Source organism: Lithobates pipiens, unplaced genomic scaffold (genome assembly GCF_037356315.1).
Source record: "Lithobates pipiens isolate NorthernLeopardFrog02 unplaced genomic scaffold, aLitPip1_a1.2 Scaffold_18, whole genome shotgun sequence".
Taxonomy (NCBI): Eukaryota; Metazoa; Chordata; class Amphibia; order Anura; family Ranidae; genus Lithobates; species Lithobates pipiens.
In genome coordinates, this window is record NW_027507758.1 from 617527899 (window position 1) to 617542102 (window position 14204).

General features: G+C 46.8%; 1 protein-coding gene across 3 annotated transcripts in view; it reads left to right on the forward strand.

Moving 5' to 3' along the window:
* The first annotated feature begins 6454 nt into the window (after nt 1-6454).
* The window catches only part of MPV17 (mitochondrial inner membrane protein MPV17), a 29533-nt gene continuing 21783 nt past the window's right edge, over nt 6455-14204 (forward strand). The window contains exons 1-2 of one of the 3 annotated variants that reach the window (XM_077489393.1): nt 6455-6517; nt 11481-11558. In XM_077489393.1, the coding sequence (XP_077345519.1) occupies nt 11486-11558 (73 nt within the window). In that variant the 5' untranslated portion in view covers nt 6455-6517; nt 11481-11485. The other 2 variants (XM_077489391.1, XM_077489392.1) reach the window with 2 other exon arrangements.

Genomic DNA, 14204 nt, shown 5'->3' on the forward strand with positions numbered 1-14204 from the left:
TCTTCCTCCCCGCCGCCGGCCTCTTCTCCCGACTTCGGGGGTCTTGTCCCCCTCTTCGGTTCTTCTGCCGGGCCACCGCGCCTTCTTATAGCTCTTTTACAGGCGGTGGCCCGGTCTTCTGTCGCCGCCGCCGCCTTCCATTCTTCTTCTTCTCCAGGAGATGTTGCCTCGACGATCTCTCCGGCCGGAATGCCAGAGCCGCGCTGCGCGGCCACTTATATAGTGACAATGGGGCGGTGTCACATAGTATATGTCACATGGGCTGGTCACATGGGTTGATGTCACATGGGGACTATGACATCGTAAGGGGGCGGGGTCACCATGTGACACCAACCCATGTGACATATACCATGTGACACCGCCCCATTGTCACTATATAAGTGGCCGCGCAGCGCGGCTCTGGCATTCCGGCCGGAGAGATCGTCGAGGCAACATCTCCTGGAGAAGAAGAAGAAGAACGGAAGGCGGCGGCGACAGAAGACCGGGCCACCGCCTGTAAAAGAGCTATAAGAAGGCGCGGTGGCCCGGCAGAAGAACCGAAGAGGGGGACAAGACCCCCGAAGTCTGGAGAAGAGGCCGGCGGCGGGGAGGAAGAAAGCCGGACTCCTCCGCTAGCAAAAGAGCTACAAGAAGATAGCGGAGGAGTCCGGCGAGAAGACCCCCGAAGACGGAAGACCCCCGGAGCTGTGCAATAAATTATTTTATCTCGTGTGTTGTGTTTTTTTTTGGTACTTTTATTTTACAGGTGAATGGGTAGGGGTACATTGTACCCCATACTCATTCACATAGGGTGGGGGGCCGGTATCCGGGGGCCCCCTTATTAAAGGGGGCTCCCGGATTCCGATAAGCCCCCCGCCCGCAGACCCCGACAACCAACGGCCAGGGTTGTCGGGAAGAGGCCCTTGTCCTCATCAACATGGGGACAAGGTGCTTTGGGGTGGGGGGGCCGCGCGGCGCCCCCTTCCCCAAGGCACCCCCCATGTTGAGGGCACGCGGCCTGGTATGGCTCAGGAGGGGGGGGGGGCGCTCGCTCGCCCCCCTTTCCTGGCCGGCCGGGTAGCGTGCTCGGACAAGGGTCTGTTGTGGACTTGGGGGGCACCCCCACGCCGATTTTTTTTCGGCGTTGGGGTTCCCCTTTAAGTCCATACCAGGCGGCGGGGCCCGCGACGTCTCCGTCGCGTGCTCCGCCTACCTGGATACCCGCTCGAAATGAGCGGACTTTTCTCCGGGCGGGAAAAGTCCGCTCATTTCGAAAGTACAGCGGACTGGCACACACACGGGCGGACTGTCCGCTCAATCCAAGTTTGGACGGACAATCTTACGGAAATTCCGTAAGACTTTGTTCGTCAGACTGTCCACTGAAAAAGTCCGCTGAAGCCCACAGACGAGCGGACTGTCCGCTCAAATGTGTTTCGGCGGACTAAGTTGGGCAGACAGTCTGCCCGTGTGTACGCGGCCTTAGTCTTTCGGAATTTCCGTAATTTTGTCCGTCCAAACTTGGTTTCAGCGGACAGTCCGCTCGTGAGTAGGCAAGTTGGACGGACTAAGTATGGCGCATGCTCAGAAAGGACTTACACGCCGAAGGTTGCATTGCAGTGTATTGGACGTCGTATTTCTAGTCCCGTCGTACGTGCTGTACACGTCATCGCGCAAGCGTTCATCGTGTGTGGTCAAGTCCGTTCATTCAAAAGTTGAACGGACTGTCTGTCGGATTGTCTGACGAACTTAGTTGGGCAGACAATCCGCCCGTGTGTACGCGGCCTAAGAGTACCTGAACTTCCTTTCCAACCCTCTGATCCCAAGTTAAGAGACTGTTCATTGTCTACGTTTTTCAAATAAAATCCATTCAAGTGGATCTTTTGTCAGTCTTTCGAGTTGCTGGGCCCTTTATCACGGGACATCCCCTAGAAACAAGGAGAACAGAAGGTAACGGTAAGCCCAAATCTAACCAGCAGCTCCTTCGGGGGTTAGTGCTACCACATTTGCAGCAAAGTCCGCATTGCATGGCCTCAGATTAGCTTTCTTTGCAAACATTCTGCAAGTTCTGCTTCAGGTATATTGTGCAATATAGTCATCCCACCACAGGGGGGCACTGTGGCTGGATTTTCATGCTGAAGACTTGCAGAGCTCTTGCTGTAGACTCACTACTGCAACTTTGCTCTTGCTAGAGACTTACCGCGCAAATTTGCAACGAATTGGAAAAGTGTCATTGAGAATTTGTGCTTCAATTGCTCTGCAAGTGTGCAGCTTGCCAGTGAAAATGAGCAGCAAGTTAACAGGACTTACAATTCAACACTGTCAGAAAGTTATCCTTGCTATCTGGGAGGGAACTTCCTGGGATTCCCATTGATTTCAATGGCCCCTGTTCACACTGGAGGCATTTGTCTGACGCTTTAGCCACAGCTCCCAACTGTCCCTGATTTGGAGGGACTGTCCCTGATTTGGAGCAATGTCCCTCTGTCCCTCATTCCTCCTCATTTTGGTCTGATCTATATAGATGTATATAAAATGCACTTTTTATCTATCAAAAAGTGTTTCCCGGTGCTAAACCTTTCATCCGATTTCTAAATTCCATCATTTGTAAATTCCAAAAGCCAAAATAAAAGAAAAGAAGCGGTAAAAAAAAAGAACTTGTGGGTTTAATCTATCTTTTTTTTTGTTGTACAATTCTCCTTTAACCAGTTCAATACCAGGCACTTACACCCCCTTCCTGCCCAGGCCAATTTTCAGCTTTCAGCACTGTCGCACTTTGAATGACAACGCGGTCATATAACACTGTACCCAAACTAATTTTTTATAATTTTTTTCCCACAAATAGAGCTTTCTTTTAGTGGGATTTGATCACCTCTGCGGTTTTTATTTTTTGCGCAACAAATAAAAAAAGACCAAAATTTTGAAAAAAAACAAACAAGTTTTTCTTTGTTTTTGTTAAATTGTTTTGTAAATAAGTACGTTTTCTTCTTCAATGATGGGCAATGATATGGCTGCACTGACAGGCACTGATAAGGTGGTGCTGATGGGCACCGATGAGGTGGCACTGATGGGCACTGATAGGCAGAAAGGGTGGCACTGGTATGCGGCACTGATGGGCACTCATAGGTGGCACTGATAGGCACTTGTGGAGCAGCTCTCCACCCCTAATTTCCTCTCCCCCCATGCTTTCTATTCACATAGATTGGACTTGTGTCTTTTTTTCAACCTCCCCTACTATGTAACTATTGGCTAAACAAAAACGCCTGAAGCGGTCAAATGCGCTTCTAAAACGCTTGTAAAAAGCTACAAAAACGCTTTAAAAACACTTTAAAAATGTGTGTAAAAGGCTGCAAAAGCGCTTTAAAAACGTGTGTAAAAGGCTGCAAAAATGCTTTAAAAACACTTTAAAAATGCGTGTAAAAGGCTGCAAAAATGCTTTTAAAATGCTGCAAAAACGCTTGTAAAAAGCTGCAAAGACACCTGTAAAAGGCTGCAAAAATGCTTTAAAAATGCTTGTAAATGGCTGCAAAAATGCATGTAAAAGGCTGCAAAAACGCTTTCAAAATGCTTGTAAAAAGCTGCAAAAACACTTTAAAAACGTATGTAAAAGGCTGCAAAAACACTTGTAAAAAGCTGCAAAGATGCGTGTAAAAAGCTGCAAAAACACTTTAAAAACGCATGTAAAAGGCTGCAAAAATGCTTGTAAAAAGCTGCAAAGATGCATGTAAAAGGGTGCAAAACTGCTTTAAAAACTCTTGTGAAAAACTGCAAAGATGCTTGTAAAAGGCGGCAAAAACTCTTTAAAAACGCATGTAAAAACCTGCAAAAACTCATGTAAAAGGCTGCGAAAATGCTTGTAAAAAGCTGCAAAGACGCTTGTAAAAGGCAGCATAAAACTGTTTAAAAACGCTTGTAAAAAGCTGCAAAAATGCTTTAAAAACGCTTGTAAAAAGCTGCAAAACGCGTTAAAAACGCATGTAAAAACCTGCAAAAACTCATGTAAAAGGCTGCGAAAATGCTTGTAAAAAGCTGCAAAGACGCTTGTAAAAGGCAGCATAAAACTGTTTAAAAACGCTTGTAAAAAGCTGCAAAAATGCTTTAAAAACGCTCGTAAAAAGCTGCAAAACGCGTTAAAAATGCATGTAAAAGGCTGCAAAAACGCTTGTAGAAATCTGCAGAAATTCTTGTAAAAAGCTGCAAAGATGCGTGTAAAAGGGTGCAAAAATGCTTTAAAAACTCTTGTAAAAAGCTGCAAAGATGCTTGTAAAAGGCGGCAAAAACTCTTTAAAATCACATGTAAAAAGCTTCAAAAACGCATTTAAAAGGGTGAAAAAATGCTTTAAAAACGCTCGTAAAAAGCTGCAAAAACACATGTAAAAGGCTGCAAAAACGCTTTAAAAACCCTTGTAAAAAGCTGCCAAGAGGGTTGTAAAAGGCAACAAAAATGCTTTAAAAACGCTTGTAAAAAGCTGCAAAAATGCTTTAAAAACGCTCGTAAAAAGCTGCAAAAACACTTTAAAAACGCATGTAAAAGGCTGCAAAAACGCTTGTAGAAATCTGCAGAAATTCTTGTAAAAAGCTGCAAAGATGCGTGTAAAAGGGTGCAAAAATGCTTTAAAAACTCTTGTAAAAAGCTGCAAAGATGCTTGTAAAGGGCGGCAAAAACTCTTTAAAAACGCACGTAAAAAGCTGCAAAAACACATGTAAAAGGCTGCAAAAATGCTTGTAAAAAGCTGCAAAGACCCTTGTAAAAGGCAGCAAAAACGGTTTAAAAACGCTCGTAAAAAGCTGCAAAAATGCTTTAAAAACACTCATAAAAAGCTGCAAAAACACTTTAAAAATGCATGTGAAAGGCTGCAAAAATGCTTGTAGAAATCTGCAGAAATTCTTGTAAAAAGCTGCAAAAATGCGTGTAAAAAGGGTGCAAAAATGCTTTAAAAACTCTTGTAAAAAGCTGCAAAGATGCTTGTAAAAGGCGGCAAAAACTCTTTAAAAACGCATGTAAAAACTCTTTAAAAACGCATGTAAAAGGCTGCAAAAATGCTTGTAAAAAGCTGCAAAGACGCTTGTAAAAGGCAGCAAAAACGGTTTAAAAACGCTCGTAAAAAGCTGCAAAACACTTTAAAAACGCATATGAAAGGCTGCAAAAATGCTTGCAGAAATCTGCAGAAATTCTTGTAAAAAGCTGCAAAGATGCGTGTAGAAAGCGGCAAAAACTCTTTAAAAACGCATGTAAAAAGCTGCAAAAACGCATGTAAAGGATGAAAAAATGCTTGTAAAAAGCTGCAAAGACGTTTGTAAAAGGCAGCAAAAACGGTTTAAAACGCTTGTAAACAACTGCAAAAATGCTTTAAAAATGCTCGTAAAAGGCTGCAAAAACGCTTGTAGAAATCTTCAGAAATTCTTGTAAAAAGCTGCAAAGATGCATGTAAAAGGGTGCAAAAATGCTTTAAAAACTCTTGTAAAAAGCTGCAAAGACACTTGTAAAAGGCTGCAAAAATGCTTGTAAATGGCTGCAAAAATGCATGTAAAAGGCTGCAAAAACCCTTTCAAAACGCTTGTAAAAAGCTGCAAAAACACTTTAAAAACGCATGTAAAAGGCTGCAAAAACACTTGTAGAAATCTGCAAAAATGCTTGTAAAAAGCTGCAAAGATGTGTGTTAAAGGGTGCAAAAATGCTTTAAAAACTCTTGTAAAAAGCTGCAAAGATGCTTGTAAAAGGCGGCAAAAAACTCTTTAAAAACGCATGTAAAAAGCGGCAAAAACGCATGTAAAAGGGTGCAAAAATGCTTGTAAAAAGCTGCAAAGACGATTGTAAAAAGGCAGCAAAAACGGTTTAAAAACGCTTGTAAAAAACTGCAAAAATGCTTAAAAAACGCTCGTAAAAGGCTGCAAAAACACTTGTGGAAATCTGCAGAAATTCTTGTAAAAAGCTGCAAAGATGCATGTAAAAGGCGGCAAAAACTCTTTAAAAACGCATGTAAAAAGTGGCAAAAACGCATGCAAAAAGCGGCAAAAACGCATGTAAAAGGCTGCAAAAACGCTTGTAAAAGGCGGCAAAAACGCTTTAAGTCCCTTTCACAGTGGGGCGGGAGGTGCGTCGGCGGTATTTTTAGCAGCGCTTTACCGTCAGATTTGCGGTGCTATCCGGCTGCTGGCGTGGGGCGTCTTTTTTTCTTACCGTCCTGCCAGCGCACCGCTCCAGCTGTTTCAGGGCGCTTTGCAGGCGCTATTTTTAGCGCTGTATTGCTTGCAAAGCGCCTCAGTGTGAAAGGGGTCTAAAAACCCTTGTAAAAAGCTGCAAAAACGGAAAACGCTTTAAAAAAAATGCCAGCGAATCGCTGCGCTCGGTGTGAATGGAGACTATGAAAATATCATCGTGTCCTCCTCCTCTCCAGCGTCCCAACTATGAATGGCCTGCCCACCCCTTCCCATGTCACATGACTCCCAGCACAGCTGATGGCCAATGGAGCCAAGGACTACACCTCCCAGAATGCTTTGCGTAGGGGGGGGTGACATCACTTCCTGTGTTGGCAGCTGCTGGGTGAGTAACATGGAAAGTGTCACATTGTATTTGCAGATCTGGATATTATTTGCGGCAGGAGCGTGAACTCTGAACGCCCAATCAGGGGGTGGGGATCTAGAAGGTGAGGATTGTGTTCTGATTGGACAATTTAGGGTGATCACACCTTCTCTTCATTCATTCTACCACTTCATTGAGTTCCATTTGTACAGAGAGTTCATTGATTAAAGGGGGGAAGTTTAAAAGTGATGGGGGGTCGGCGATTAGAGCGTCGGACAAATGACAAAATATAGAGGAAGTTACGGACCCTCCCCGAGGGTTCGCCCTCCAAGGGCGAATGTTGGGATCCGAGCTGCGAATGTGGCCCAGAGAGGAGAGCCGGGGGAGACGCTCTTCTGAGTCATGAGTTTTCACATTGGGATTGTAACGTAGGTCATGTGATCGTGGGTGGAGTCAGGGCCTGAATGACCGAGTGGAGATGAAGGGGGCCCATTCACATTTGTGCAATGCACACATTGATATAACGCATCGCATTAACCATTTATTGTCAAAGGCGTCCTAACATGTTGTACTAGGGTTCCCACCTCATCCCTTTGAACCCGAACAAATTACACGGGTTCTGAGGCTGATTATGATGGTTATTAAACTCACTCAGTGCCTTATCTGCATTAAAGTGGAGGGCCACCCTAAAAAAAAAACAAAAAAAAAAAAAAAACAGCATTTATAATCATAAAAATAAAAATTGAAGAAAATTTTTTTTGGACCTTACCAGAAATCCCTGTTTCTAGGCAGTCTTCCTAATCTGCCTCCCCCTACTCCACGGTGATCTTCGGTCTTCTCTCCTCATCGCGTTGTCTTCTGGGTAATGGGGGGCGATTTGTTCTGGGAACTGAGTGTGTTTCCTAACACAGCGCGTCCCACGCATGCGCAGTAGGAAACGGGCAGTGAAGCTCCACTGCCTGTTTCCCTTAGTGCGGATGGCAAAGCTGGAACCTGAGAGCCGCCGGACGGCCCGGCCTCGGGCGCCATGGAAAGGTGAGTGTTCCTATTAAAAGTCAGCAGCTACTTTTTTTTTTTAGCTGCTGACTTTAAAAAAAAAATAAAAAATTCCCGCTGGAACACCCCTTTAAATTAGCCTCAGAACCCGTGTAATTCATATGTGTTTGGATTTAAAAGGATGAGGTGGTAACCCACCTGCTCTATGTGCGATTGTGAATGGTACCCCAATAGTAGTGCACTACGTTGTCATTCACTGTGACTGGTACCCCAATTGTAGAGCGCTACATTGATTGTGGATGGTACCCCCACAGTAGAGCACTACATTTCCATTGATTGTGAATGGCACCCCAACAGTGCAGTGTTAGATTGCCACTGATTATGAATGGTACCCCAATAGTAGTGCACGGTGCTGTCATTCACTGTGACTGGTACCCCAAATGTAGAGCACTACATTAATTGTGAATGGTACCCCCACAGTAGAGCACTACATTGCCATTAATTTTGAATGGTACCCCTACAGTAGAGCACTACATTAATTGTGAATGGTACCCCAATATTAGAGCACCACATTGCCATTGATTGTGAATGGTTCCCCCACAGTAGAATGCTACATTGCCATTGATTGTGAATAGCACCCCAACAGTACAGTCTTACATTGACGCTGATTATGAATGGTACCCCAATAGTAGAGCGCTACATTGCCATTGATTGTGACTGGCACCCCAACAGTAAAGTTTCAACTTGCAGTTGATTGTGAATGGTACCTCCACAGTAGTATCCCCCATGTTGCCCCCCTATGTTGCCATTGATAATGAATGGCACCCCAACAGTAGTTCACTATTTTGTCATTCACTGTGACTGGTACCCCAAATGTAGAGCGCTACATTGCCATTTATTGTGAATGGTACCCCAACAGTACAGTGTTACCTTGCCACTGATTATGAATGGTACCCCAATAGTAGTGCATGGTGCTGTCATTCTTTGTGAATGGTACCCCAATAGTAGAGTGCTACATTGCCACTGATTGTGAATGGCACCCCAACAGTACAGTCTTACATTGCCACTGACTATGAATGGTACTCCAATAGTAGAGCACTACATTGCCATTGATTGTGAATGGCACCCCAACAGTAAAGTTTAAACTTGAAGTTGATTGTGAATGGTACCCCCACAGTAGTATCCCCCATGGTGCCCCTTTATGTTGCCATTGATAGTGAATGACACCCCAACAGTAGTGCACTACGTTGTCATTTACTATGACTGGTATCCCAAATGTAGAGCACTACATTGCCAATTATTGTGAATGATACCCTAACAGTGCAGTGTTACATTGCCACTGATTATGAATGGTACCCCAGTAGTAGTACACAGTGCTCTCATTCACTGTGAATGGTATCCCAATTGTAGAGAACTACATTTTTGAGTGCCCCCCCCCCCCCGACAGTTGAGCTCTACATTACTGTTGGGATGCCATTCACAATCAATGGCGATGTAGCGCTCTACTGTTGGGGGGGCCACTCAAAATCAATGGAAATGTAGTGCTCTACTATTGGGGTACCATTCATAATCAGTGGCAATGTAACACTGTACTCTTGGGGTATTATTCACAATCAACGGCGATGTAGCGCTCTACTGTGGGGGTACCATTCACAATCAATGGTAATGTAATGCTGTACTGTTGGGTTGCCATTCGCAGTCAATGACAACATACTTCTCTACTTTTGGGGTGCCATTCACAATCAATTGCAACATAGCACTCTACTGTTGGGATGCCATTCACAATCAACAGCAGAGTGCTACGTTGCAATTGTGAATGGCACCCCAGAAGTAGAGCGGTATGTTATCATTGACTGTGAATGGCACCCCAACAGTACAGCATTACATTACCATTAAATGTAAATGGCACCCCACCAGTAGAGTGTTACATTCCAATTAATTGTGATTGGCACCCCAACAGTAGATTGATAAGTTGTCCTTGATTGTGAATGGCACCCTAACAGTAGACTGCTACGTTGCATTTGATTGTGATTGGCACCCTAACAGTAGAGCAGTATGTTATCATTGAATGTGAATGGCATCCCAAAAGTACAGAATTACATTAGCATTGATGGTGACTGATACCCCAATAGTAGAGCATTACATTGCCATTGATTGTGAATAGCACCCCAACAGTAGAAGACTACATTGTCATTCGTTTTGAATGCCACCCCAACAGTAGAGCGTTATATTAATATTGATTGTGAATGTCACCTCAACAGTAGAGTGATACATTGCCATTAAGTGTAAATGGCACCCCAACAGGAGAGCACTTGGTTGTCATTGATTGTGAATGGCACCCCAACAGTGGAGTGCTTTGTTGCAATTGATTGTGAACGGCGCCCCAGAAGTAGAGCGCTATTTTGTCATTGCTTGTGAATGGCACCCCAACAGTAGAGCGTTATGAAGTCATTGACTGTAAATGGCACCCTAACTGTAGAGCACTATGTTGTAATTTTTTGTGACTTATACCCCAACAGTAGATTTCTATGTTGTCATTGATTGTGAATGGCACCCCAACAGTAGAAGACTACACTATCATTGATTTTGAATGGCACCCCAATAGTAGAGTGCTACATCTGTGTTGATTGTGAATAGCACATTGATTGTGACACCCCAACAGTAGAGATTTACATTACTGTTGATTGTGAATGACACCCCAACAGTAGAGTGCAATGTTGACATTGATTTTGAAAGACAATCCAATAGTAAAGCTGTACATTGCTGTTGATTGTGCAATGGCACCCCAATAGTGATAAGTTGCCATTGATTGTGAATGGCACCCCAGAAGTAGAGCAGTATGTTATCATTGACTGTGAATGGCACCCCAACACTACAGCATTACATTACCATTGATTGTGAATGGTACCCCAACAGTAGAAGACTACATTGTCATTGATTTTGAATGGCACCCCAATAGTAGAGTGCTACATTTTGTGTTGATTGTGAATGGCACGACAACAGTGGAGTGTTATGTTGCCATTGATTGGGAGTGACACCCCAACAGTAAAGTGATACGTTGCCATTGATTGCAAATGACACCCCAACAGTAAAGCTTTACATTACTGTTGATTGTGAATGGCACCCCAACAGTAAAGTGATACGTTGCCATTGATTTTGAAAGACAATCCAACAGTAAAAGCCGTACATTGAATGAATTAATGAATGAATGAAATACTTATATATAGCGCACAATGCGAACTGAATCGCCTCTAGGCGCTGTGGCGAGCTTTGATCATCTGCTAAAAGAGGAAGGTCTTGAGTTTTTTCCTAAAAGCCAGGTGATTGCCGTTGCCGTTGATTGTGAATAGCACCCAAGGACGGACTGACCATTCGGGCACTCGGGCACTGCCCGAGGGCCCCATGCCACTAAGGGGCCCCATCAGGGTTGCCAGCCTCAATAAAACCAGGGACAGTATGTAAAAATCAGTGTTTTTTAAAAAAATCCCAAGATTATAGCTGCAGTACCTTTTCAGTGTGTGTGTATTCTGTGTGTGTGTATACTGTGTGTGTATATTGTGTGTCTGTGTGTGTATACTGTATGTGTGTGTATACTGTGTGGCCCCATAATCTATTGCCTGGGGTCCCCATAATCTCCTATTGCCCGGGGGCCCCATGAGTTGTCAGTCCGCCTCTGACAGCACCCCAACAGTAGAGCGCTGCTTTGCCATTTATTGTGGATGGTTCCCCAACAGCAGAGCACAATGTAGCACAGTACACTGTAATACATATACCATGCATTGTGGTGTGCTGCCTTACTAAAAAGGGTCAGGCGGATGTTTTCATTCCATTGTGGTGCGTTGACAGCCCTTTCATAATAAATGCATGCATTAATGCAGTGAAAGGCTTTAGTGTGAATGGGTCCTCATAGTGGACTGGGACATGATTAGTGGTGTGAAGGTGAACTGCCGACCTCTCTCATATAACCCCCATCATCCTCTCTGTGCAGGCGGTATGGCCGGGCTGTGGCGCGGGTACCAGAGGTTACTGGCTGCTCACCCCTGGAAGGTACAGATCATCACCGCAGGTCAGTCCCTCCTCCTCTGTACTCATCTTTATGTCTTCAAAACTAACCTCCAAAAAGTTTTATTTTGCAGAAAGAGTGGTGGATACCTGGAACAGACTTCCAGCAGAAGTGGTGAGCCGAGAGTAAATTTTAAACATGTTTGGGGCAATCGGATTATAAACAGCACAAAAAAAGTTTAAGGGCTGGTTCACGCCACGTTTCCCGCACCACTTTCAAAATGCATTGTCTTTGCTACGGGTGCCAATACGTTATGGTTGGCACCCTAACTTCAGTTCGCAAACCCCTGGGATAGAATACCTGACTAATATCTAACAACTAACTAGATACAATATACAATAGGGAACACAGAGGAGCAGATGGGAAGGGGGATCCCACACAGGGATCAGGAATAAGGGAGAGCAGGTACAAGGCAGCGGGGTGCAGGGCAGGAGCAAGAACAGAATCCATGGCAAACAGAATCCGACAGCAGCAAAACACTGGAGCGGGAGGCAGTGGCGGAACTACCAGGGTCGCAAAGGTTGCACTCGCCAACGGCTCCTGGTGTTCCGCCCCCTTCCCCCACTGAAAAGGTGCCAAATAACATCACCGTGTACCTGACCAGTGGAACACCCCGACTCCTCCTCCCCCCCCCCCCCCCCCCCGCACCCAAGCGGATTAGTAATCGACTGAGCTCTGCTCTGTCTCGGCTGGACTGGGCTCGGGCCGCTGGTCAGCTGAATTTGAAATCAACTGCAAAGAGGGGGTGCTGGGGGGGGAGGGGTAGAGGAGGGGGACCAAAAGACTTAAAGGAGGTCAATATGTGACAGCTCCAGGCCATGCAGTCTGTGGGGCAGTCGGTCACTCTGTGGGGGAGTCACTCACTGATGTAAGTGGGAGTAAAGACCCTAAGGTGGGGGGGTCACTGATGTAAGTGGGAGTAAAGACCCTAAGGTGGGGGGGTCACTGATGTCAGGGGGAGTGGAGACCCTAAGGTGGGGGGGGCCGCTGATGTAAGGGGGAGTGGAGACCCTAAGGTGGGGGGGCCGCTGATGTAAGGGGGAGTGGAGACCCTAAGGTGGGGGGGGCGCTGATGTAAGGGGGAGTGGAGACCCTAAGGTGGGGGGGCCGCTGATGTAAGGGGGAGTGGAGACCCTAAGGTGGGGGGGCCGCTGATGTAAGGGGGGGTGGAGACCCTAAGGTGCGTGGGTCGCTGATGTAAGGGGGAGTGGAGACCCTAAGGTGGGGGGGCCGCTGATGTAAGGGGGGGTGGAGACCCTAAGGTGCGTGGGTCGCTGATGTAAGGGGGAGTGGAGACCCTAAGGTGCGTGGGTCGCTGATGTAAGGGGGAGCGGAGACCCTGAGGTGGTGGGGGGCCACTGCCGTAAGGGGGAGTGGAGACCCTGAGGTGGTGGGGGCCACTGATGTAAGGGGGAGTGGAGACCCTAAGGTGGGGGGGCCACTGATGTAAGGGGTAGTGGAGACCCTAAGGTGAGGGGTGTCACTGATGTAAGGGGGAGTGGAGACCCAGAGGTGGGGGGGGTCACTGATGTAAGGGGGAGTGGAGACCCTAAGGTGGGGGGGTCACTGATGTAAGGGGGAGTGGAGACCCTAAGGTGGCGGGGTCACTGATGTAAGGGGGAGTGGAGACCCTAAGGTGAGGGGGGTCACTGATGTAAGGGGGAGTGGAGACCCAGAGGTGGGGAGGGGTCACTGATGTAAGTGGGAGTAAAGACCCTAAGGTGGGGGGTCACTGATGTAAGGGGGAGTGGAGACCCTAAGGTGGGGGGTCACTGATGTAAGGGAGAGTCTAGACCCTAAGGTGGGAGGGTCACTGATGTAAGGGGGAGTGGAGACCCTAAGGTGGAGTGGAAATTCTAAGGTAGGTGAGGGGGCACTAATATAAGGGTTCGCCCTTATACCAGTGTCCTCACTCCCCTCTTACAGCAGTGCAAGCCTTTACCTTTATGTATTCACTCTGGAGTCAAGGGGAAATCTAATATAAGTGGGGTCTTTGGTCACCAGAGCTACCCCCCCCCCCCCCCCCACATCAGCGTTCCCAGCATTCCCCCTAATTCAGAGTCAGCAGAAATCACCCTTACAGTGCAATGGGTAACTTTGCGTATTCAACTCTGAGGTAAAGGGAAACTCTGTTGTGAGGGGGAGGGGGACCAGAGAACCTCTTACATCAGAGCTGCCCTCTACATGGGGGTCAATAGAGTTTCCCTCTACATTGGGGCCCACAGATTTGCCCTCTACATCGGGGCCCCCGGGGTTGCCCTCTACATCGAGGTTGCCCTCTACATCAGGGCTCACAGATTTTCCCTATACCTCGGGGGAGGCCCGGGGTTGCCCGCTACATCAGGGGGGGGCCCCCAGGGTTGCCCGCTACATCAGGGGGGCCCCCGGGGTTGCCCGCTACATTGGGGGGCCCCCGGGGTTGCCGCTCGCATTGTAAAGGGGAACCCTGTGCACTTCTGATGTAAGAGGGGCTCTAAGAATGTTGGGAACTCTGGTGTAAAGGGGAACTCTATGGATTCTGATGTTAGGGAGAACTCTGTAAAGGGCCCCGGGATGAATGGGAACGGCCCCAGGCTCGGGTCATGGGGGCACCTTTATGGTTTCTTGCACCGGGGGTCCTGAGGGGTCTAGTAATGGCTTTGGGGGAGG